At 37.3% G+C, this 25330-nt stretch overlaps 1 protein-coding gene across 9 annotated transcripts in view; it reads left to right on the top strand.

The window, feature by feature from the left end:
• The window catches only part of RAPGEF2 (Rap guanine nucleotide exchange factor 2), a 183738-nt gene that overhangs the window by 131598 nt on the left and 26810 nt on the right, over nucleotides 1-25330 (top strand). For 6 of the 9 annotated variants that reach the window (XR_014616117.1, XM_084204638.1, XM_084204636.1 and 3 more), the window contains 9 exons: nucleotides 5873-6004; nucleotides 14590-14767; nucleotides 16445-16581; nucleotides 17107-17265; nucleotides 18850-19002; nucleotides 19381-19545; nucleotides 22500-22607; nucleotides 22699-22902; nucleotides 23007-23115. Coding sequence is in view for 8 of the 9 variants with exons in the window: in XM_084204638.1 (XP_084060764.1) it covers nucleotides 5873-6004; nucleotides 14590-14767; nucleotides 16445-16581; nucleotides 17107-17265; nucleotides 18850-19002; nucleotides 19381-19545; nucleotides 22500-22607; nucleotides 22699-22902; nucleotides 23007-23115 (1345 nt within the window). In the remaining variant the exon portion in view is untranslated. The remainder of the gene's footprint in view (nucleotides 1-5872; nucleotides 6005-14589; nucleotides 14768-16444; nucleotides 16582-17106; nucleotides 17266-18849; nucleotides 19003-19380; nucleotides 19546-22499; nucleotides 22608-22698; nucleotides 22903-23006; nucleotides 23116-25330) is intronic. The other 3 variants (XM_084204637.1, XM_084204642.1, XM_084204639.1) reach the window with 2 other exon arrangements.

Here is a 25330-nt window from a genome sequence, read left to right as displayed (position 1 = left end):
AAATAGAGGCTTTAAAGGTGATAGTTTGTGTTGTTTTATGTCTGCTTGCTCAGTCTGTCTCAGTGGCACTTATTTACATATAAAATCATTCATTGGGAATTGCATAACAGAATGTTACACCTTTGCTCTCTTTAATCCCATCTTTTTTGCAAATGTGCTTCAGTCACTTTGCAGGCTTTATAAATCTTTCATAAAGTGCTGAGCAGCCTTCAGTAGAAGACTTTGTTTATATGCTTTGTCTGCCTTAAAATGAGTGCTATATTGAAGCTTTCTAACTGGAATTCGTCTGGTAATTAAAAAAGACATTCTTGTGTTTGTCTTTCACATTGTTGCATTTATACTTGTTTTCCCATATAACTGCATTTAAAAAAATAAAATTCCAAATGGGAAAAAAAAACCAGAACAAAACCTCAAAATAAAAAAAAAAAGAGAATATTATTTAAAGAAAGAAAATGTTTTGGTGTCATTTCACTTATTTTTTGGCTATTCTCATATATTTTAATGCTGTATCCAAGGATTTTCATTTCTTGTCCAGTAAATATTTTCAAAATTTATTTGATATATTTTTTAAATACTGTATTTGTAGATAAGTCCAGCAATTCCTTGAGTAGAAGATGCCTTTTGTTATAATGAAAGGCATGCTGTAGGGTAGGAGAAAATAATGATGTTCTTAAAATAGGAGGAACATATTCAGAGCAAAGTAATTGTTAGTTTTGCATGCATAACACCATGACTCACTTTGAGGGTGGAAGTAATAAAATGATGCTTTTAAGATGGGAAGATGTGATAGGATTTATGGTATTGTACAGTTCTAAATGTATGTATAACTTTGCCCTTAAGATAACTTAAACAATTATGTGAAACTTTCTTTTGGTTTAGGGTTTTCAAGGAATAAAAATTGGGAGTTCCCAGATGTATTGCTTTAACTCTGGTTTCTATCCACGTGTGCGATCTGTATAAATGGGTGTACTTATGTAGGGATACTTGTGTACTAAGAGCTACATTATAAAATACTGTTTTCACCTCTGTCAAATTAAGACTAGGGCATATATCACAACTATTTTATCAGGTCATGGTTTATGCTAGAAACTTTTGTCCCTGTTACATGTGATTAGAGCTATGCATATATCACCTTAATGTTTGTCACTTACAAAGGTTGTGCTTGAGATTAGGTTATCAGGACAGTTTCTGACTTTTTTAATGATTATACATTATTTAAACTAGTGTACATATACTGTGTTTTGAAGCTATATTTACTTAAGAACAAATCAGGCATTAATTTTTCTAAATTACCTTTCTACGTTTTTACTCGGTGTGCCAGGTCCTTCTGATGGGGTGACTAAAAATGCTCAGTAATGATGTTAAGAAATATTATAGGTGTTGGCTTCAGCAAAGCTGTGCTTAAGTGTGGTGCTTGTGTAAAATATACAAGCTGCTTATTACTTTGAATGACTTCTTAAAACCAGCCATCATTTAATGAAAATGTAAAACAAGATAAAAGTGAGAATTCAGTTCTGACACCATTTGTGGTGGTGTCAGTCTGTGACAGGTGATGTTTCTGAGGCAGGGGCAGCTCCTTAGGCTTTCTCATCCTCTTTATGGTCTGTGCTAGATCTGGTCATGTAAATGTAACAAGAAAACTTTTATTTTTACTGTTATACTTAATAGTAAAGTCAGTACTAAACTGTAGAATGGAACAATAGCTCAATACAAGCACAGAGGGCTTAACAATTTAATAATAAGGTGATACTCAGTAGCACAGCAAACATATCTCCTGTCACGAAGTTAACTGCCTGGAGATGGTTCCTAGGAAATTTTTTCACTGGGTTATAATAGCATGGTTCCATGATGTTCTCATGATTCCACTGCAAGTAAGAAATTGGATGTAAATATTCTGGTTTGGGGTAGACAGACCAGCTTTTTGCTGCTTGTGGAATGTTGCATTTTGTCCTTGTTCTGCTTACCTGAAAAACATTCACCAAACGTTGCGCTCCAAGAGTAAAGGGTTTGTCTGGCATTGGGTTTTTGTGGCTGGATTTTGATAGTGTGGGGCCACAGGGCTGGCTCCTGTGAGAAACTGCCAGAAGCTCCCCCCATGTCTGATGGAACCAAATCCAGCTGGTGCCAAGACTGACCTGCCACTGGCCAAGGCTGAGCTCATCAGTGACAGTGGGAGCACCTCTGGGATAACAGAGTTAAGAAAGGGGGAGGGAACACAAACTGCAATTGCAGCTACAGAGGAGAGGAGTGAGAATGTGACAGAACAGCCCTGCAGACACCAAGGTCAGAGAGAAGGAGGCGCAGGAGGTGCTCTGGGTGCCCCAGCAGAGATTTACCCAGCCTGTGGTGCAGGTCATGGGGAGGCAGCTGTACCTCTGCAGCCTGTGTTGATCCACAGGGAAGTAGAATTCCACCTGCAACCTTTGGAGGACACCCACACCAGAGCAGGTGGATGCCTGTGGAAAGCCCACGCTGGAGCAGGCTCCTGGTGGGATTTGTGACCCTGTGGAGAGAGGAGCCCACACTGGAACAGGTTTACTGGCAGGAATTATGACCCCAGAGAGGACCCACACCAGAGCAATTTGTGGGGAACTGCAGCCCATGGGAAGGGCTCACTTTGAAGGTGATAATGGAGAACTGCCTCCTTTGGAAGGAGAAGGGTGTGAGAGTCCTCCACCCCAGGAGGGAGGAGCAGTAGAAGCAATGTGAGATGAACTGACCACAGCCCCCATTCCTTGCCCCTCCACAGCCCTGCAAGGGAAGAGGTTGAAAATTTGTGAGTGAAGTTGAACCTAGGAAGAAATAAAAGGGTTGGGAGGAAGTCATTAAGATTTGGGTTTATTTCTCATTATCCTATTGATAACAAATTCAGTTCATTTGTCCCCAAAATGGGTCTATTTTGCCCATGACAGTGAGTGATCTCTCTTTGTCCTTAACCATGAGCCTTTCGTTGTATTTGCTCTCCTCTGTCCAGCTGAGAAAAGTGACAGAGTGGCTTTGGTGGGCATCTGGTGTCAAGCCCACCACACTTCCATAAAAGACTTAAGCACATGTGGGTTTTCATTGTCATCAGCACTTTACTTTTTTCTCCATTGTGTACAATGCAAATATGGAGTGTTTTAAACAGCAGTACATGACTAAAATAGAAATGCATGTATTTCTCACACATATTTTTCATTGAGTTTACAGTTTAAATGTTTCAGCTTGTTTAATTTTTGTATTTTATTTTTTTCTTCATGCAGTCTCTCACCTTAACTTTGGGGGTAGGGCAGTTGAAGTGGATGCTGCTCTCGGGCATGTAGCACAGAGATGTAGTGTTCTGCAAAGATATGAGCATGTGCTTTCTGCTTGTAAATAGTCCTATTTGATTAGGATCAAAGTGACTAGTTAGGTTGCCTAAAGAAAAATGCCTGCTTCTGATCTTCTGTCATCACTTGGCAAGTCCAGCTCAGGCAGCGTGGCTTTGACTCGAGGAGTTACTCTGAAACCAGTAATCACCAAGCATTCAGCTGATTGTCTAGGACCAAAAAGATTCAGAAGGCTTGCTTTTATTTGCAGTGTATTCCATCAGTTATTGTGGAATCCTCTGCCTCTTCCTTTTGCCTTATGTGCAGTAGTGACACATAAATCCTTGCTGTTCATTTAAAACACTGAGTGCAATCATTATATTAAACATAGTTCGATTTAACTTTTTAACATACTGACTGGATTTGCTTTGATGAAAGGTTCTTTAAATTTTTTAATGCATTGATAAAAAATAAATGCCGTTGTTAACGATATGGAGATATTTGCAGGGCACCATAAAATTGAACGTTTGGCTGGGTGCCACACTGTGTTCATATACAGTTCCATATGGAGTTAATATTCATTTGGGATTGCAATAGTTAGTGCTTTTTAAAAGGTAAAACCTTCAAAATATATCTGTGTAAGTTATCATTAAGTGTGTGCATCTTAGACAATTTGTGTATTTTAAAATATTGTGTAGGATTTCTGCTTTGAAATAAACGTGGGCTGCTTCAATTATGAGAGACTGTACTTTGGAAAGTACTCAGCAGCATATTGCAAAAGCAGGGCCAGTATATTTCCTTTGCATTCTACCTATGGAATATGTACTTACTCGCAGAATGGCTCAGAAATGATTTAAAAAAATTGTACAGTGGTCTGAATATCAATATATATGATTCCATTATGTGATAATTCAAGCTTACAGGTTGAAAAGTAAAGCAGCAAAGACAACAGATACTATAATGCTGTCCCTGATGCTGTATTTTCCCCTTCTGATACTTCAATAACAGTAGTGAGCATAACTAGATTTTTCTGGAGGCAGCATTCATGGCTGTGTATATTAGAGTATTGCTTTTCTTAATTGCCTTTTCTTTGTTGATGAAGATCAAATCTAGCTCTGGGCTTACTGTAGCTTTTTAGGATTATTAGTATTTGGTTGCTGGTTTTAGCTGCTCTTTCCAGTAAGATACTAGGAAAGAATTATTTAAAATGCAGCCATTTTTGCTATCACTGATGCAGTCATTCTGTGATAATGAAGAAATCCTTTTCAGATGTATTAGAATAGAAAATGCCACTCAGTTGAAATAAGACTTAAGGTTTGCAGTTGTCTGTAATTTCACTGCAAATCCTAAAGCCAAGGTTCTTTCAGGGCATGTTCCATAAACAGAACTAAACAAGGCAAACAGCAATAAAATCATTCAGTATCTTTAGCCGTATAGAGCTAATAATTTTTTCCAGCATGTTCTCTTGTGACTTTTTTCCCTAACCTTTTATACTGATTGGCTTATTGTCCCTTAATGCTGAACGAGGTCTTATTTCCATTTTCATCCAGGGAGAACGAGCACCAAGGTAGCATTCATAATTGACATGGATGGACACACTGCATGTGACATTTTTCATACAAACACAACTCCTTAGAGATGAGAGTATCTGCCTTGTCTGAGTTGAAACAAAATTAATGAACAAAGATTTTTGGTTTTAATTATTGAAGAATTTATTGCACACCAAAATTGATACATTAACATACTTTTATTAACTAGCTGGGGGATGCAGGTTTCTTGGGGAGAGGAGGAATTTGCCCCTGAAATAGCATTTAAATCTTTCTTCAGACAGAAAATATCTTTCTTAGTCTCTTTCTGCAGTCTGGAAGAGTTTACAGTTCTTAAAGATTTTCATGGGAGCTGTGGGTATAAAGCAATAGTAGAAATATATATCACAAATCTTGGTGAATGATTGTTAAGTGATCAAAAACACTGTCTCAATTCATTCTTCAGCACTGCATGTGAGCAAACTAATTTCAAGATTATAGCTCTTTGTAATTGTGTCAGTCTTCACACATTTCCTATTTGCTGTCATATTATTTGGCTCAAAGTATAATGGATAGCTCAGTGGCTTGGATTTTCTTTGTCTCTAATATACTCTGTCAACTTGAGAAACAAGAGTTTACCAAATCCAGAGCAGTGCTGGTTGATTTTTTAAAAGTATGTGCATTTACTCCCTTAATTCCATCCTGCAGGAAACCATTGATTTTGGAAGTAGCACAATATTCATGTACATTTTAATTCTATCCAAACCCCACAGCAAGCTACCGAAGAGTTTTGGCATATTGCTTCACTAATGTTTGTCCTCAGATACATGTTTTTCTTTAATCTCTTACATTTGCAACCATTTGGTGGTATTTTGCTGACCTCTGCATGAGTTAAAAAAGCTGCATAACTCCAAATTTTTATGCTGCATTCTCAAGCCCCAGCGGTTTTCTTAAATAGTTGGTACTGGCAGAGAGTAAAGTGTGACATACATGATTTGAATTAATTTTGCTGTCTATCTCCCTCAAATTGTAATGATGCTTTTTCTGCTCCACCTATAGCTTCCTGCAGATTTCACAAAGCTGCACCTTACTGACAGTCTCCACCCACAGGTGACCCACGTTTCATCTAGTCACTCAGGATGTAGCATCACTAGTGATTCAGGAAGCAGCAGCCTTTCTGATATCTACCAGGTAAGACTGGAAGGGATGCTGATGGGAGGTGCACTTGCCAGCAGTTTTGTGCTTGAGAGCTGAATGTCCTTGCTATTGCCTCTTATCAGTTTTGAGTACTTGAAGAAATACTCAACAGACTTCAAAAATACTTTTTGTTTGAATTGTTATGATTTCAGGCTTTAGATGTGTTGGGTTTATAATGTAGAAAGTATTCAATGGTGGGAAGAAACAAATATGGAGTGGGCAGCCCGTGCTTGAGGGGCATATTTCTATTTCCCCACCCTGTAGAAACATGATGCCAACCTCTTAGCAGTGCTTCCTCTCCTGGCCATCCTCAGAAAGGTGGGCAGGTTGAACTGGTGATGCTTTTTGAAGTTATACTTCTGAGGTGGCTTCTTCTTGTAAAGCTCTGTGCTAGTGATTGGGCACAACTTGAGTTTACAGAGACTCTGAAACTGATCCAGAGTTTAAATATAAATTGGAAAATAGTCTAAAGTGAAATAAAATGAGGAATTATGCCTTTTTCACTTGATGTTTATGGTTCTTGCAGTGTTGGAGGAGGAGCTGTCCTGATAGGGAAGTGTGCCAATTTGTTGCTCTGAAAGGAAGGAATCAATTCCAATTAAAATAGATTTCTATCAAAATAATCATAAAGTAGTGAGACCACTTCAACATGAAGTACTGTTAACTAGAAGAGGAATAAGGTTTTTTCGAGATGCTTCTGAAATTGCAAATGTAGTAATTAAAATAACAGGAAAAGCATATCTATAAATACAAGAAAGTTCAGCTGTGGTCATAGTTGAAGAATATAATCACTTTCAGGTGAATAAGCTTATAGGTTTCTTTTTGTGAAAGAAGATAGGCTATAAAAAGATCACAGTTCAATTTAGACAGTAATTACAATAATGCAAAGGTTTATTTTTGCAAAACTATCAAATTAGCTGAACACTTAAGGCATAGCATATGTCAGTCAAGTAGGTTTGTCAGAATTTCTTCTGAAGACAGGATTATTTGAGACAGGATTTAGGTTTATATTGTGAGAGTGAAGAAGAAGTAGAATCAGTTTTGCTCTTCTAGTCTTCTACAGATTTTCATTCCTTTCATTACAGAGATTTCCTCTCTAACAGAAAACCTCTAACAAGTACCTCTAGAGGCACAGCTGTAGGTGGCATGTAGTTACAGTCATGCAGTTATTCTTGAGATAAGCTGGAAGTAAATTTTTGCAGACTTTCAGCAAAACGTTCTTGACGGTGAAAAAGAGAATTTAATTTCTGTGCAATTAAAAAAAAACCAACCAAACAACATAAAAGAACTAAAGAAACCTCAGAAAAATACTTCTCTATGTAGTTGCCAACCTGGTCATTTGCAGTGTTGGAATCAACATACTGGTTGGTGTTTGGAGAGAGTTAATGATATACTGAAGTATTTATACGGACAAAATTTACTCTTTAAGTGCTCTTTTAAACTGAACTTACAAACATAATGCATAATCCATTCTTAAAAATATTTTCTAGTTTCTTCAATTAATCTCCAATTAATACCACAATTAAAGGTGACTTGGCCCAGTTGTATCAAGAACTGTGTAATTGCACAATGCCAAAGTATGAATAATAACCTATGTCCATAGCTACATCCAGAAATATGACCATGTACTGTAGAATTCAACCTCATCTTTTTGTCTTCATACATATACTTGAAGAAATGTTTATTAATGAAATGGTAAATTCAGGTGTGGAAACTGATAAGATTCTTAAATTCTTGAATTTAACTAATGGTATGAAATATTGTTTGCCTTGATTTCTCAGATTCTGGCAAATGATTAATTTCTGGCCTCAGTTTCAGTCATAAAGGAATGTAACGTAGCAGGGTTAGGCTAGGTTAAAGTACTGCCAAAAAAAAACCCCTGAACCAAAACAAAATAAAATGGCTGTAATTTGACTCTAGGGCCAAGTTAAGGATTAAAGAGAAATATTTTTTTTTAAACCAAGAGAGTGAATCAGTCATTCTCTCTCAATTGTTTGCCTTACAATTCTCTCCCAAGTGTTTATTCAAAAACAGTAAACCACAACCAAGTCATCAACATATTATTTTTTTTCCTTCAAATTTGGTAAGCCTTAGGTAAAGATCATGATCGCTTTGATTCTTATTTTCTGTATATAATGGCATTTTTCTGTTCAGTGGGGTGCACTTGTGTTCATTATGGCTAAGTAGAAAGCAGTGATTTAGAAAGATCATCATCTTGTTTTGCGGCTGATAGAAAAAAATAGTTTAAAAAATTATATTGTTATTTAGATCATTACTGCTGAAATCTGAGGTAATGTGTTATGTTTTGCATCCTGTAAGTATTAGTTCTGTAGCCTTAAGAGCAGCTGCTTCCAATGAAAATATGTTCATGGCCTTTTAAGATTTTTTAAATAAATCATGAAGCTGAATCTTCAGATGCTTTCAGCATTGAACTGAGAATACTTCCTTTTAAATATTAATGCTCTATCTAAATTTGTTTGTCAAATGTTGCACATGAAAGAACTTCTTTTAGGATAAGAAATACCTACCAAAATAAAATCAACCTTTGTGTTTACCCCACCCAAGTTTCAAAAACATATCAGGTGCCAATTAGCAAGGTCCTTGAATACTGTTATTTTTATTTTAGGAAATAAGTTCAAGTGACGAACTCTGTAGGGGGAATTGAGAGGAAGGGGATGCTGCATGTCAGTAGATCGTGTGTTGGCTTGTATTTGCCAAGAACAATTCCTTGCTTCTGTCTTTTTTTTGACTTGGCAAAGCAAATCATTCGCTGCTGCTTCTCATGTATGGCTGCTTTCTCCTGGGCTTAGTTAATGATTCTTAAATGAACACCTATACCTTTTCCTATATGCTCCTAGATGCTTCCTGTACCTGCTAGATGTGTTACCAGATGATTGGAGGGTGAGGAGATCTAAGCTCATGGCCGTGTATTTATTATTCCCCTCCCTGTTTTGGGAAGCATTGTTGTGCCAGCTCAGCTCTTTGCCAGCCTTTCTTTGCCTTATCCTGCCCTCAGACTGGTGGCTTCCTGCCACGCTTGCATGCCCTCAGTGCCTGCCCAGATACCACTGTCGGTACAGGAAACCAGGAACATCCTTTCTGAGACCCTCCCAGGATGTGCCTATTGCTTGGAAATTTTCAAGATGTCAGCTTTGTTTTCTCATGATTCTGATATGGTGGCTCCTAGAAGCAAGGTCCACCCTTCAGCAGCTCTTCCTGAGTGAGACCAGTCTTTTGTCTCTCAGACCAGAGAGTCCATGCAGCCTGCCCTTTAATCACTGTATGCAAAATAAAGACATTTTACCTTAAGATAAAGCCACCCTCCTGGCTCTATCAGCTGCTGAAGTGCAGGGCTCTGGCTGATGCCAGAGTGGCTGGAACAGCTCAGGGAAATTGTCCTGTGGACTGCCACCCCTGCTTTTTCAGCGAAGCCCAATGCAGTTCCTTAGCACTCCTGTACATTCAGGGCCTCTTAATCTACTCTGTGACTTCCAGAGTCCATGTTCTGGATGCCTGTGGTCCTGGCAGACGTGGCTCTGCTCTGAGAAGGAGGCAATCATTGGCAGTAAGGGGGGACACTGTCCCCGGTGGGATGTCTGCATTGCTACACATTTCCATCTTCAGGGAGGAAAACTGCTCAGGCTGACTCGTGTGACACACGTGGGCTGCTGTGTTATAAATTTTGGGTAGATAATGAAAGAACAAATATGGAGAGCACTGTGAAAATCTTGGACTGAAGGAGTTTTAAGGTATTTCATGGACATTTGCACTCGTGTCAACGTAGTACAAAAAAATAATGTTGCTACCCTAGATTGTGTATCCATTCTGTACATGTAATAATTATAGTTGATTGTAGTACATGTGATAACTATTTAATAAACAAATACATATTAGAGTTGCATAGGTTGAATTTCATCTTAATTTATTGATATTGTAAGCTTTTGCTCAGTCATCTGAAAGCTAATTTAAAACAAAACCCCAGACATGATTGCTCTCTCTGTCTCTGTGGAGACACTGAATCCAATGTGTCTATATGGCATGAGGGAATATTTCAAGCTAATGTGACTTCTGCAAGTCATTTCATGAGACAGGTAGAGCCAGTGCTCTTGCTGTTTTGTATTGGTATCAGCTTAAAAATTGGAAAGTAAAAGTGAGTAGTTTTGGTAATAGACATTCTTATTTTCATTTTTTAGTTCATTTTTTAGCCCTTAAATGACAGTTGTTGAAAAGTAATGTGGTGATGGTGTTTTTGAGCTGAGCATGGCTTCTTTCTTTGTTAGCTTTGTGGAATTGAAGGACTGCACCAGGCAATGAACATATTTCTGATTTGTGCAAGGAGTTTCTTCTATTCTTGCCTTTTTTTTTTTTTTTCTTTTTGTCCCTGTTTTTTTTCTCTTGCATGTTTGGAGATTTTGGCTTGTTGATTTTAGGTGGTAACAATAGTTACAAGGGGAATTCAGTCTTCAAAATGATAGAATGTTTCCTAAAGAAAGTAATTAAAATTTCTAGAAAAGTAAAGGTTAAAATAGTCTGTTAAAAATACTAAGAAATCACTAGTTAGTGTAGTTACTTATACAGGTTTTCTAGTTTTTTCTCTTCATGTTACCATCAGCTGGAAGTTTTTCCAAAACCAGTATAGAAAGAAAACCATGAAGGCTACTTAAACCAGAGCCAGGCATATAAGCAGCTCTCCAAGTATTCCCAGTTTCTTTCCCTTGGTAAGGGTGGGGTGTGTGTGATGAAGCAGTTGTTTCACTGGAGTGAGAATTACTTGGTTGTGTAACGGCAGAGATCGCCCTTAACCTCTTCTCATCTATTTTCTCAAGAAACTCAAAAATTCAGTGAAGGAGGAGGAAGGCAGGCAGTAAATGAAGTCATCTCCTCCAGCTGCTCATGTAGTCCATCTCCTCTCTCACTTTGCTCATTGTCATGGTGCACCTAAAAAATCAAAGACCAGTAGAGTTGGGATTGACTGGTTTCTTCTCCTGTCAATCTCAAGTGACCAGAAGGGTCTACCATTTCCCCAGTCTGACCTAGGGAGAATGAATGCTATTCTTCTTTTCTTATTCCTCCCCTTCTTCCTCATGCCAGTCAAGGAACCAAAGGCTAACCAAGAACTTAGACAAGGCTTCTTTCAGTTCACATCTTTACCCTGGTTATTTCACAGTACTTATTTAATTAGCTGTTATCACTCAAATCTGGAAGTGTGTTTGGGTTTCAAGATCCTCCTCAGTTGAAGCAACTAGTTTTTTATTGGTGCAGTATTAACCTTCAAAGCCTCTGCTTAAAATTAGTCAGATTCTCCTTAGGTGTCAAATATGAAATACTACTGCAACTCAGGCTTGAAAACGTCTGTCTTAGTCTCTTAACTCTCATGTTGGTGATGTGACAAATAAAATATTAGGATGTCTCTGTTATGAAATTGCTTTGAAGCTTCAAAAATTTTCTCTACAGAAAATGGAAAGATGACATGGGAAATTTGCTCTCGCAGTTGGCATTCAGACTATGGAGAGACATTGTTTTGTACTGCAGGCTGCTACCAACAGTTTTCTTGCATTTTTCTTGCATGCAGCCTTTTCAGATTTATTTAAGTGAAACTAATTTCTCTTATTGCCCAAGAAGCAAAGTACAACATGCACCCAAGAATGGCAATTCCAAGGTGTATTTTATCCTTGATTACATGCCCTGAGAAGATGTAAGCCTCATGATTGACTGTGGTACAAATTCTGCTGGATATTGATCTTGTGTTTGGGTTTTTGCTGTCTGTGGTTCATAAGGGATCCCCTATGCCCAAAGGAAGTCATGGGGGTTTCCCCTTTAATCTTAGACAGATGCAAGGCTATTGCTTAGTAACCAAGGGTTCCTGTGCAGACATGCTTGTTTTTTCTCACACAGAAGGGGGTACAAAAACACTCAGAGTAGTTGGGTCATGGAGTTTAACGTCTCAGCAAGAGGACCTTGAATACTTGACATCATACGTGCTGCTACTAAACCTAAAAAAGTTATTTGTGATGTATAAATGCAAGGAGCCCTCGAGGTTTTCTTAGTTTTCTGGTTTGGTTTTTTTGGTTGGTTTTTCTTTGTTTGTTTGTGGGGTTGTGGGGGTGGGTGGGGGGGTTGAGCTTGTTTGGTTTGGTTTTTGTTTTGTTTTGTCATGCAGAAAAGCTGAATTTGTCATTCTTTGCTATCTTTTGCATGATCATAGCAATTTCAGAAAGTTGTTTGAAAACATGTATTTTTTTTCTTCTAAAGATGTTTTTAAAGGTGTCCTAAATTAACGAACTTCCTTATTACTTTGTAGATTGTTGCATTCAGTGCTGAGCTTCTTTGTTTCAATGGTTCAGGTTTTTGATAGGAAATTAGAAATAGTTGCTTTCCATGCACCAATAACTTCAGTTGTCAAAAAAAAAAAAAAAAAAGCAACAGCGAGTGTAAATAGTGATCATCTTTGGGAAATCTTGAATCTTGTAGCCTTTAGTAGTATTTGTAAAGTGTTTTCTGAGTCCAAAATTACATTTAATTCAGTGTGAGAATTTGTTTTAAATAACATCAACTCTTCTTGATAATAGAGCTTCAAGAGTTTTCCAGTTTTGTTTAATTGCTTTTAGACAGTAAAATAACTTATCTTCTAATAATCAGATGTTGTACAATAGGTGGAAGTTTCTTGTCTATGTTAGCATTGTGTGACTAAATTGAGGTCTGCATTAATTTTGCTAATGTGCTTTTGAGAGAGCTTAATCTGGGCAGGTAGGAGGGGCATTAGTTAGTGATGGGAAGGTCTGCAAAATTGACTGTGAATCACTCCCAGTGTCACTGGAATTGTCACTGCTGGAGACTTCAGATTCTGACAGATTGGTGTCATAAGCTGTGTGTCTACTGACTCATCACCACTAATTTTTCCACCAGTCACTTTTGATGAAGGCTATTTTGAAAGAGTAGTTACAGCAGCTGTTTCAAATGTATCACAGGGAATGTGCATGTTAAACACAGTAAGACTGCTCATAAAATACTGCTATCTGTGCTATGTTTTGGGATCTGTTTCTATGCCAGTAACATCTTTCCTTCTCCTGGTTAAAAAATGAGCAGCATTTTTTCTTGACAAAAGCAAACCCAAAAAAGCCACTAAACCCCCCAAATGAGCAACAACTAAAAAAACTCCAACCCAAAAGGTGAGATTAATTCAAAAAGTGAGATTAATTCAAATTTTACATATATGCTGTTGTCATGCTTCTTTATATTAACAAGGCCCAGTTACAGAGCCTGTGTTGTGCTGTAGGACAGAAGCATTTAAGAGTCTCACTCGCTGCCCCTGATCCATCTCCAGCCATATGCTGCTGTTCATGAGGTGGCTGTGTATAGTGGCATTAAAGTAACAGATGTCAGACACAGAGAGGGAGGCAGGAATAGGGGAGATGATTCTACAAAATTACCAATGCAATTTCTCTTACCTTGCCTGTGTTCAGAGAGTGACCTAGTTTTGTGGGTTGTCTTTTTTACCAGTCTGAGATAGATCAGTGAGGCAAGCTTTAGCAGGTGTGTTTGTCCCATGTAGTATTTTTAAAGTAGATGTGAATGCATTGTGTGCCCCCACAGTCTCAGAAACAAGCCATCCCTTTAAGGCCTGTGAAGCTGGATTTCTCAAGCCATGGCTTAAAACTTGCTCATTAGAAGCTTGCATTTCCTTAAAAATTGTCAGAGCTAAGCCTTGGCAGCTGCCGTGGTATTAAATCAGGTTCTGAGAAAAAGCAGCCGTGTCAGCCATGACAGACAAATGTTTGTGGGATTTATTAAAGTGTTCAGCCTTCAAACTCAATAATTTTTGAAATATTTAAATATAAAATTAAAATATATTTACCTTTAGGCGCTGTATTAATTACCTCAAGCTATATCTGGACTACATTTTAATTCATTTTTATACAGTTTGGGGGAGGTTAAGTTTGACAGATATTCTGGATAGTCCATCTGTGGTGTTTAAGCAATGACTTTGCAATTTTTCTGCATCTGTAAATTCTTAGGCAGTTTATCAGCAATCAAAAGCCATATTTAACCATGTTCAACTGGAATTATATAACAAAAGTACAGTCCTAGGTGACTGAGAGACAGCAAAATTCCTGTAGCATTTTGATGCTGTTCTTATTTCCTCAAACTGTCTGCTTAAAATTATGTTGCTTTCCTAAGTGTCTGAAAATGTAAATTTGGGGTGAGCACAGAAATTGTCAAATGAAAGCTGTTTATTGAAAAAAAATCATATTCAGCTAACAGTCCAAGACATTGTTGCTTGAAATGTAATAGCCTTCAATCCCCCCAAGACCCACAGATTAAGTAATGTCTGTTGAATTCTTTGTTTGTGTGACTGATTGAAACAAATGTTAAAAGTCATATTTAAACACAGTGGGTTTGGATTGATAAATTGTTAGTTGTTTTAAAAAGATATAAAAAGAAAAAAAGCAATATAAAAATATTGAATAAATCTGGGTCGTGTGCTAGATGATAGAATTCATCTCTGTACATTTAACCAGAAAAGTGCAGCAGTAAAGAACATATTTAAATATTTTTTTAATTGTTTATGCACTAATTAGGCTACAGAAAGTGAAGCTGGTGATATGGATCTCAGTGGATTGCCAGAGACAGCAGTGGATTCTGAGGATGATGATGATGAAGAAGACATTGAAAGGGCATCAGATCCTTTGATGAGTAGGGATATTGTAAGAGACTGCTTGGAGAAAGACCCAATAGACAGGACAGATGATGACATTGGTAAGTATTGCAATGTAGTAAAATATTGTCAAACATGTTCTTCTTCACCTCCAAAAACTTAATTTTTGAGCCTGTGGTTTTATTTTAATCTTTGGCCTTTGTAGTTGATAACTTTAGTGTTTATTATTGTTTTTTGTATATCTATAATGTGAACAAGTAAGGAATAATGCATATAATATGGGTGAAACCTCTTACTTGCTGGCCCTTTTGATCTCAAGCTTCAGCTCCTAATTGATATCAGAACAGGTTTATGAAGGAGATGTTGTTGAAAACTGGAAAACAGACAGAACCTTGGCAAAGGTGACATTAATGTCAACACTGCTTCTCACAGTATATTTTTAATTGTCAGTTGTGACATTGTGACTTGACATTTGTTGCAAACATTGGAGCCTTTAAAACCTTAACATAAATGTGCATCTAATCAAACTAATTTGCTATGTTAACATACAAGTAAACACATTGAAAGCAAAGCAGAACTAGAATCCAAATTTTAATCTAATCTGTTTCACTGGGAGAGATATTTTTCTTTTATTGAAGTATGACTAAATGATGATTAAGGTTGATTATCAGATGATTAAGGGACTAGAGCATCTCTTATGCAAGGAAGGTCTAAGAGAGCTTGGGGCTGTTCAGCCTGGAGGAGGCTCAGGGGATCTCATTAATGTGTAGAAATACCCTGAGTTGAGAGTGTAAAGATGATGGAGCCAGAGTCTTCTCAGTAGTGCCCAGTGAGAGGACAAGGGGCACAAAGTAAAACACAGGAGGCTCCATCAGAGCACTAGGAAATGCTTTTTTTTTCTGCTGTGACTGAGCACTGGGAGAGGTTGTCCAGAGAGGTGTTAGTATTCCTCCTTGAAGATATTCAAAAGATGTTTGGATGTGTTCCTGGGAAGCTGCCTGCTTGAGCAGGCAGGTTTGACCAGATGACTTCTGGAAGTCCCTTTTAACCACAACCTTTCTGTGATTCAGAGTAAATAAAAACTTAGGGGAAAGATGGGCTCCTGTTGAACTCTTTCAGTAGACATTTTAGATCAAACTGGAAACAAAAACATTTTTAGGGCATATAATCACTTGGCAGGACTGCTAAAATTAAGTTCTGTAGTTATGAACTGCATAAAAACATGAAAATACCAGAAGCTCACTGTTGAGTACCAGTGCAACTCAAGTACAGGTGTAAGACAGAGCAGCAGTAGTCACCTTCAAGACAGTAATCCTTTCTGGTCCATCTGAAAGGAACTTTGTGAAACCACCAGACAATGATCAAGTACCATTTACTGATAAGCCTAGACTAAGAGGTGTTGGCTTTACCAAACAACTTGCTCAGCTTTGTGAAATTTGTCTTGCTGTGTTTTATATAGTTCTAGTGACAATGAAATTATTGCCCTGACTGGAGTATTAAAAATATCATTGGTTGTATGCAGAGCTCTTGGTTACATTACAATCCTTCCATTATGCTGACTTTTACTTTGCAGGGTTTCTATTGATGATATGCCCAGCCAGTCTGTGTCTACAAAATACCCAGTAATTAAAACAGGCCACTGTACATGATTTATTAGTATACAGAAACGATTGTGCAGCATTTTAGCTTAAGCAGCCTCAGGCATCTTGCTGAAGAACTGTCTTTACTGTGCTTTGTTGTTTTGACATGCACGACTCAGTGGGCTTTTTCTCCTTCAGAACAACTACTGGAATTCATGCATCAATTGCCTGCTTTTGCCAACATGACAATGTCAGTGAGGAGAGAACTCTGTGCTGTAATGGTGTTTGCAGTTGTGGAGAGAGCAGGAACTATTGTACTAAACGATGGGGAAGAGGTCAGTATAAGTTGCTTTTGACTCTCCTATTATACCAAACATCTCAGATTCCACACAGTTAAGGTCCTCTTTTGTTACTTGAAAAAAAAAGAGAAAAAAACACCCAACATTCAGGTAAATTGGGGCTCTTTTTGTTCTGGATGTTCTGAAAGCTTTTGTTTAAGCACTCACACATTTCTTAAGCAATAAAAACAGAAAATATACTCTGTACTGTACAAAATGCTTCCTGCCTATTTGAGCTCACCTGGGGACTTTATTTCAGTGTTCAAGTGCTGTTTTAAAACTTCCTCTATTTTGTTTTCACAGTCTTACATTACCTCTTAATAATAAAGATGAACTCAAAATCCCAGTTTTCTAGAGCTGGAAATAGCTGTACATTTAAGGAAAATGAGCTTTTAAAATTTTTAATAGGTGCTAGAAAATAACTTTTGCTTTAGAACAATTGTGTGAGTTGCATTTATATAGCATGATATTAAAATGTTAAGTGATTTGGTCTTCATGTATCCTGCAATGTTTGGTTTGTAGCTGGATTCCTGGTCAGTCATTTTGAATGGCTCTGTGGAGGTGACGTACCCTGATGGAAGAACAGAGATATTGTGCATGGGGAACAGTTTTGGTGTTTCTCCCACCATGGAAAAGGAGTACATGAAAGGAGTGATGAGAACCAAAGTGGATGACTGCCAGGTAGAGTGCCTGTGGTACATGCAAATTCACACCACACAGGTGTAGTGCAACTCAGTAATGAGACCCAGTTTTATTTTAAAGTAAATACATGTAAAATATCCAGGGGGTATCCCTGGACAGTAGTTAGGCAATATGGGTCCTGCATACCCACAGTCTGGGAAATGGAGTTATCTTTATCTGTGTAAAGGATCATTTTGCATGAAGATGTTTCTCTACATGCTTTTTCCAGAAGGTGAGGGCCACCAGCCATACATCCATTGCTTCCAATGGTCCTTAGTAGGATCTCAAGGTCCATTAGCCATGACAGGATCCTTTTCTTCTGCAGCTAATAGCCATTCTTCCTTACTCAACTCAGCTACTGAATATCAGAGTAATACAAATTTTATCTCCTGTGGTTTGAGTGAAAGATCTAATTTTGGCTAATCTGACCTTTCAAGGAAAAAGCCTTGATATTTGCTGTAATACAAGCAGTCAGATGTAAATAATGCTTTTCATAGCATAAAACTACTGGCTGAATCTGGTTATGTGGTTGCTATTTGCTTATTCCCATCCAGAAAATTATAGCAGAGCCGTGGGTGAATTAAGCATTTTGCTTGGTCCTGATGGATAATTAGCTTCAAGTAGATGACCTTTGAAAGGGGTGAAAATGTGTGTTCACCTGGTTTAGCTTGCCCATCTAACTCCCAAAATGTGTATAAATGGTTTCTTGTTGGAGTAATGTTTTCAGCAAATCCAAACTGTGGAACATCAGTTTCAGCTACTACTAGCTGCTGGAAAAATGAAATGGTGTGTAAATGAATTTAAAGAGAAAGTACTTTCTCTGATTCTTGGACCTTTTCCTAAGTATGTACATCAGGATTTAACAACTTTTCAACCATGAGAAACACTGTTCCTCTCAGTTAAATACCCAAATTCATACAATAAGGCAGTTTAATCTTGCCCTCCAAAAGAGGCAGGCGTATAAAAATTTGTGTACAATGTAGTCTTTTTCCAATTTGCTATGGTTGGTCTTAATTATATTTGCATAATGTAGGTATTAGGAACATTCCTAAGATATTTATTCTTGCACTTATTCTTGGCTGAACTGATGATTGTAGAAAATAATTTTCCTGCTGTATGCTTTAAGCCAAGAAGTAATTTCTTTCTTCGTGCCTGCGCTAATTAATTGAATAAATGTTATTTTTCTTACTAATTGACTTCAATAAAATAGCTATAAAAAAAGAAGATTATTTACCAAAACAATAGGCACAAAAAAATAAAAGCTGGGTTTTCACTTAACTCTTCTAAACACCACAAAAGAGCTGGGCTTCATCTCCAGCAGTGAGGAGGTCAGAGCTACTAAATCGTATTGCTCTGATGGATCTTGGTCTCCTCTAACTGCAGGATTGTAGTGGCAGTACTGTGCCTGTCTGCTCACCTGCTGGTTACAGCTGAACTGTAGGAAAGACAAAAACTGTTGGAAAGGCTCACTGCAGGTTGAGGAGCTACTTTTTCTTGTCTGTTGATTCACTACTTGCACCTTAAGTCTAAATGCTCCTCTGAAGATACAACCTTCTAACGCTGGTGCGCGGTGATTCTTTCCAGTTTGTTTGCATAGCCCAGCAGGATTACTGCCGCATCCTCAACCAAGTGGAAAAGAACATGCAGAAGGTGGAAGAGGAAGGGGAGATTGTGATGGTGAAGGAGCACAGGGAGCTGGACCGCACTGGAACGAGAAAAGGCCACATTGTCATCAAGGTAAAAGGAAAAAAAGGAGTCTCTTGAAAAAGTCTGCGTTCTGTAAACATCTTAACTGGCACGTTAGGGGCAGGATCAGTTGAGATATATATTGTAGAAGTAAGTATTTGAAAATGGACTGTTACTATTTCTAGATTTTTAAAAACAATTATGCATGTTGAAAACTAGGTGATTTCTATAGAGATTAATTACATAGTTTTAAATTTTTTTACATTTCTTAACACAGTGGTCAAGCTGTTACGTTTGCTTAGCACATCAGTTAATGGATGGCAGTATTTCTAGTGCGATGAGTCTTCGGTATGTTAGAAGAAAGCAAATTTGCATGTGTTGAAAATGTGTTAATAAGTATGGTTTTTCAATTTTTTTTGCTTTCAATAGGGAACAGCTGAAAGGTTAACAATGCATTTGGTGGAAGAGCACTCTGTGGTAGATCCAACATTTATAGAAGACTTCCTGTTGACGTATAGGACCTTTCTTTCCAGCCCAATGGAAGTGGGCAAGAAGTTGTTGGAGTGGTTCAATGACCCCAGCCTCAGGGATAAGGTGAAAATCTCCTGAATCATGTATTGTTGCCATTTGCATTGAAATATAAACAATAAGAATAAAATATGCTTTAGAGAGAATGACTAAATTGAATAAGATACAAATGGCTGGTGGCATATTTTAGTGGCAGAATATATGGCTAAAACTAAGAACATGTTTTCCTTTATTTTATTTAAATATTACTGTGTTCATGCAAGGTAAATTGCCCATGTTTTGCCTTGCTGTGTTTTTACAACTTAGTTGCTTGCAGATGTACAGGAAGCTTTTTTCCAGTAGTGAGTATTTTTATTTAATGTAATTCAGTAGAATTTTATTGTGTCTCCAAGTTTGAGCATATAACTAAGTTCTGTGTTTTCTGTACGTATTGCTAGCTAATTCAATGTGGCAAACGGGATTTTTTTAAAAAGAGAGTAGAAAATTCATGCATTGTTAAGAATCTGTTGTGCTTTATGAAGCATTAAAAAAGCCACCAAGCCCAACCCAAACAGAAGAAAGCAATCAGATATCTTCTTCCCTAAACAAAATTTCCATGATGGAAGAATAAAGCACATCCAGTTTTGGCCCACTGGCCATTGAGGCTTTATCTTGCTTCAAACTGTATTGCTTTATTTCCTCTTGTATGCAACCTCTTCTTATGTTAAAAAATTCTAAAAATTTCCAGATGCCCTTTTCTTTCTGTAAATTTGAAACCATGAAAATTATATTAGTACAGCAAAAGAGAAATTTGGTTTTGAGCTTTTTTTTTAAATCTGGGTATTTCTTCCAGAAATGTTAGTATAGCTGTGCCTTGAAGGAAGGACCTTATATATGACAGAGGGTAGGCTTTGCAGCTAATACTGTTCAGAACTATAATATTGGAGTTCATCTTTAAAGTTATGTTGCCTGTCCTCCAATGGACAGTCCCCTCAGCCTCTAAAAACATGAGCCAGCACAGTTGCTTGTATCAGACTGAACACAGAACAGCTCTTTGTTCTGCTGCCTCAATAACCAACCTTTTCTGACCTCCAGTAGCACTGACAGAAAGGCAAGAGGCAGGGAACAGCTTGGGACAAGTGGAGATAAGCAAGTAGGGAATAAGGAATCTGGAAGATTTTGGCTGTTTTGTACTGGGTGCTGATAGGCAGTAAGGGGGGTGAAAGGGGTGAGTAGAACTTCCTGGGGATGATGAGTACTCAGGAGTTCAGAGTGGGACACTGGACATTCAGCCTTAGCAATGATTTTGCCCTGCAGCAAGTTACTTGATTTTACACCTTTAATCCTCTTTTAATGCTGTTCCTGATTTGTGACACAAGTAATGGCATTCCTCTGGAAGTCAGCATTCAACTCCTCCCAGCTCAGTGTCCTCTGGGTGTAGATGAGTAAGTCCCAGCTTTAAAAGCAGCAATGACAGTGCGTGGTGCAGCTTGTGACTTCCCAGACAATTTTAATAATCTGAAATTACCCTAAATTTAACCTGACATTGTCTGGATCTTCCAGTGTCATCCACAGTAATAAAAAATATCAAAACTGTTTAACAGGAATGAAGTTCATCTTCAATTTCAAAGGTGCAGAAATCTCAAGTATTTTCCTGTGGCTGGAAGCTGCAGCATGTAGAGCTGGCTAGTTGTCTTCAGCTGGAATCTGAACTTGAGGAGTTCTGAAGTGCTTGGTTCGTTTGGTCATTAATTTCAGCAGTTCTTCTGAATTAATTTCCTTTCCAGGGTAAAAGGAAAACTACTTAGAAACTTTGAGGGTGGCAGGGATTGGTTTTGCATGCCTGGTGTCAGACCTTTAGTGCATGCAGCTGTAGGGGTTTGGATTCTATGCAGACAGGAAGAATGGGTGGGGTTTAGCACTAATTAAAATTAGTATGAGGCTTTTAAATTGTATGAGACTTTGTTCTTAAGCATTAGGTTTTGAAATGTTTAGCGATTTATCTCTACTGATTTACTTTCCCAGCATAAAAGAAGAAATGCAGCTGTATTTTTAGAGGTAGCATTGAGTGGCACAACTGTTCTGGATTCAGCAACTTTTTAAAAATAGCATAAATCAATACTAATTCAAGACACCAAAACACTTTTCTTTTGTCAGGACAACTGCTGCTGATATTCCAGGTCAAATCACATACTAAAAGAGAGAATATTATAAGCAAAAACATATAGTTTTAAAAAATGCAGCTCTTATTTTGTGGCTTTACCTTCATTAGTATTAATTAGTAGTATTTCTTCAGATTTTTTCCTAAGAAACTGTAAAATACCAGCTAAGATTCTTCTCAGCTCTATCATCATTGCTTGGGGGGAGTAGCTGGTGGAGGGAAAAAAGGGGGGTGTAAATGGAAAGGTGGGCTCTAAGGAAAGGAACTGCTGGTTTTGCTGTTAAAACCTCTTTCCTGCTTCTTGCAATATCTTGTTTTTCCTGCCTCTCTAAACATACAGGAGCCCTTCTACAGAGGTAAATGAAGTTAATGGTGACACATTTAAAGACTTAGGAGATTCAAGAGCCAATATTAGGCTGTATTTTAAGCTTTGTGATCCTGTGCTTGGAGAACTAAGCAGATTTGGAAATGTACATGAACAGGAAATTGTTATAAGTCAGAAATGGATCTACCTTGTTGCCTTCTACCTGTGTGCACTATTCCTTACTTAATAAAATTCTATACAGCCAGTGTTTTCTGACTTGCAGCATTCATTATGAAATACAGCATACAATGGCTTATACAAATGAAAGCAATATTGATTGCTTTCACTTAATTTTTTCTATTCTCCTGATATATAATTGCATATTAGTGAAGTTTGATTTGCATGTATATAAGAATATAATAGTATAGTAATATAGTATATAATAATAGATATGTATTATTTAAGATTCCAGTGAAAATTTACAGGGCTTGTAATGACCAATATTTTTAAAGGACTTGGCAGGAGTGTTGTTCTGAGTATGCCAGCAATATATTTATAGTATTGATTAATTTTCAGGTTACACGGGTAGTATTGCTGTGGGTGAACAATCACTTCAATGATTTTGAAGGAGATCCTGCTATGACTCGATTTCTGGAAGAATTTGAGAACAATTTGGAGAGGGAGGTAAGAGTGAGGGTTTTTTTCTGACACCTTGGGATAGCAGGGAATAGCCAGGCTGTTGTTATACATAACTTACTATGCTTTTCTCTTCTAGAAAATGGGTGGACATTTGAGGCTGTTAAATATTGCTTGTGCTGCTAAAGCTAAACGAAGATTGATAACCTTAACAAAGCCATCTCGAGAAGCCCCTTTGCCTTTTATCTTGCTGGGAGGGTCAGAAAAGGGATTTGGAATCTTTGTTGACAGTGTAGATTTTGGGAGCAAAGCTACAGAAGCAGGCTTGAAACGTGGTGACCAGGTATGTAATTTTAAAATGTGTCCCTCCGTTGCCCCTCCCCTGTTTTTTTTTTGTTTCCTTTCTCTTCACTGCATGAAAATTTTTCAAACTTGTTTGAATTTTAGATATTGGAAGTGAATGGTCAAAACTTTGAAAACATTCAGTTGACAAAAGCCATGGAAATCCTTAGAAATAACACTCATCTGTCTATCACTGTGAAAACCAATTTATTTGGTAAGTTTATCTGCATTGTTCATTCTTGTTTTGATAGAGACCTAAATTATTTTTTTACTAGTTTAAAATAGTTTTGTTTGAAACTCTTTTTTACTGGACAGAATAGAAAAAGGAAACATGACGGTCCTAAAATACCTTGGTTCATAATTGCAAAGAAAAATTTATGAGTAGGGATTTACATGAAGTGACTTCCTTCTCACAAGTGTATGTTTCTGGATTAAGAGGGGCTATTGTGACCATGTAGCTCAAACTTGAAAAACCTGCTTGTATATACAATGTTTAGTTCTCTCTCAACAAAGAAGTCTCTTCAGGCATTGCAGCTGATCAGTGGTCTTCTTCTGTCTGCAGAATTTACTTGTAGTTTTTCAGCCCACTCTAAGTGGTAACAAGCTCAGGGCTATTACAACCTTTCCTGCCAGCTAGGTGAAAAGATTCTTGCTACCCTCTGTATTTGTTCTCTACCTATTTCCCTCTAACAAATACTAAAGGACACATGGAAGAATCTTCAAGCAGCTCAGGACCTCAATTAGCATCATAAATAATGAATAGATTGGGGGTTTAGTTTGATTTTTTTTACCACTGTGTACTTGGATTACTTATACAATTTAGTGATATGTTCCTTGAGTATCTCTTTCAGGATCAGGTTCTTCATCACAAGTAAGTAGGGCAAAATATTACCCAAGCACATCACTGCACTGACTGAAGATTTAGTTTGCCTAGGTTTTCTCCAAAAGTCTCTTGTCAAATCTGTTTCATGGGGACTTTTTTTATTTCTTTTTTTTGTTTGTTTGTTTTTGGGGTTTTTTTGGGGTTGGTTGGTTCGTTGCCTTTTGTTTTGTTTTGGTTTGGTTTGGTTTGATTTTTTTTCCTTTGCAGTAAAGATTCTAATATTTCAGTTATTTCTAATAATTTGAGACATTTCTTAATATATCTGGACATGCTTTTTTAGCTGGATGTTCTTGTTTCTCTAGCTATAAATTCTGTAACTATCCTCCTCACACTGGGTGTTTGAATCTTGTGTGTTGCTTTACTATGTTAAAGACAAAACCTGATCTTCCTTTCTTCAGAAGTGTTTTTCTAATTTTTTTCTACCTTGTGCCTCCAGTGCAGTTCCAGAGCAGTTACTTTCTGTGTATTGCATGCAGAATTTCTTCTCCAGAAATCCCAAAAGAATAGTTTCCTTTTTTCAATGGCATCTTCTTATCTGTACCTAACTTCTCTCTCCAGCATCTAAGTCCTATTCAACAGTACATTATTGGCTGGGTTTACTCTCCTCCACTTCTGTGTCTTACTTCAAGCTTTTGAAGTCTCTTGGTAATTTGTTGTGCCTTTAGATATTAGAGAATATTAAGGACAAAATTAATAAATAACAGTAAAACATAGCCCCTAATGCTCATCCTTAGTTAATTGCCCTTGTTCCTATGTTTTTCTACAATTCCTTAGTTTTAATTATCACTTTTTATTTATTATTTCAAATCAAGTCATCAGAGGATTTTTCCATTTTTTTATGGAGAGTTCCTCTAACACTCAGAATACATGACTCGCTCTCCAGTTCAGTTTTGTTTGATTTATTTAAATGTATTGGGGTTTTTTTTGAGGCTCAAAGTTGCAGTAGAGGAACTAATTTACAAATTTATCAGATATTTCTGCCTCAGAGATAACTCTTTGCTAGGGAGCTGAGGAAGAATGAGAGGTCTTTTGTTATTTCTGGCAGATGGATACAACAGCCCTATCAAACATCCAAGGTGTCTCAGTAGTCTCCTGCTTTATTTTCCTTATGGCTTTGTTGCTGTTTTCCTTTTTTGATGCTGTTGCTAATAATTTCTTGTCCATCTGAAAGCTTTTGTTGCTGCCTCTCTGTTTAAAACTTTCTTCTTGTTTTTAGTTTTCTATCTCACTTTTGTCTAATGTGCTCTTTTTATACCTGCTGCTATTCTGCAGAAGCCTTTGTCCTTAGACTAAAAAGTCAAATTCCTTCTGTTGATACCATCCCTGTAACCATGTGGACACCTGTGTATTTCTCTTCTAGGCTGGGCCAATTAACTGTTTTTCTGATTCATACTACAGAAAATGAATGTTATTTTTAAAAGCAAAAATGTTTTTGAATTAATTTAATGCTGAAATTGACAGAATATCCTAATCTTTTTTTTTTTTAATGATTAATATTGAAGTGGTCTGGTGCACAGAGGTTTCTTTTACATTTTTGTCCTTTTTC

This window comes from Fringilla coelebs (genome assembly GCF_963513975.1).
Source record: "Fringilla coelebs genome assembly, chromosome: 4".
Classification (NCBI taxonomy): domain Eukaryota; kingdom Metazoa; phylum Chordata; class Aves; order Passeriformes; family Fringillidae; genus Fringilla; species Fringilla coelebs.
Note: the sequence above shows the minus strand (reverse complement) of the source record. Positions and strands in the feature narration are given on the sequence as shown.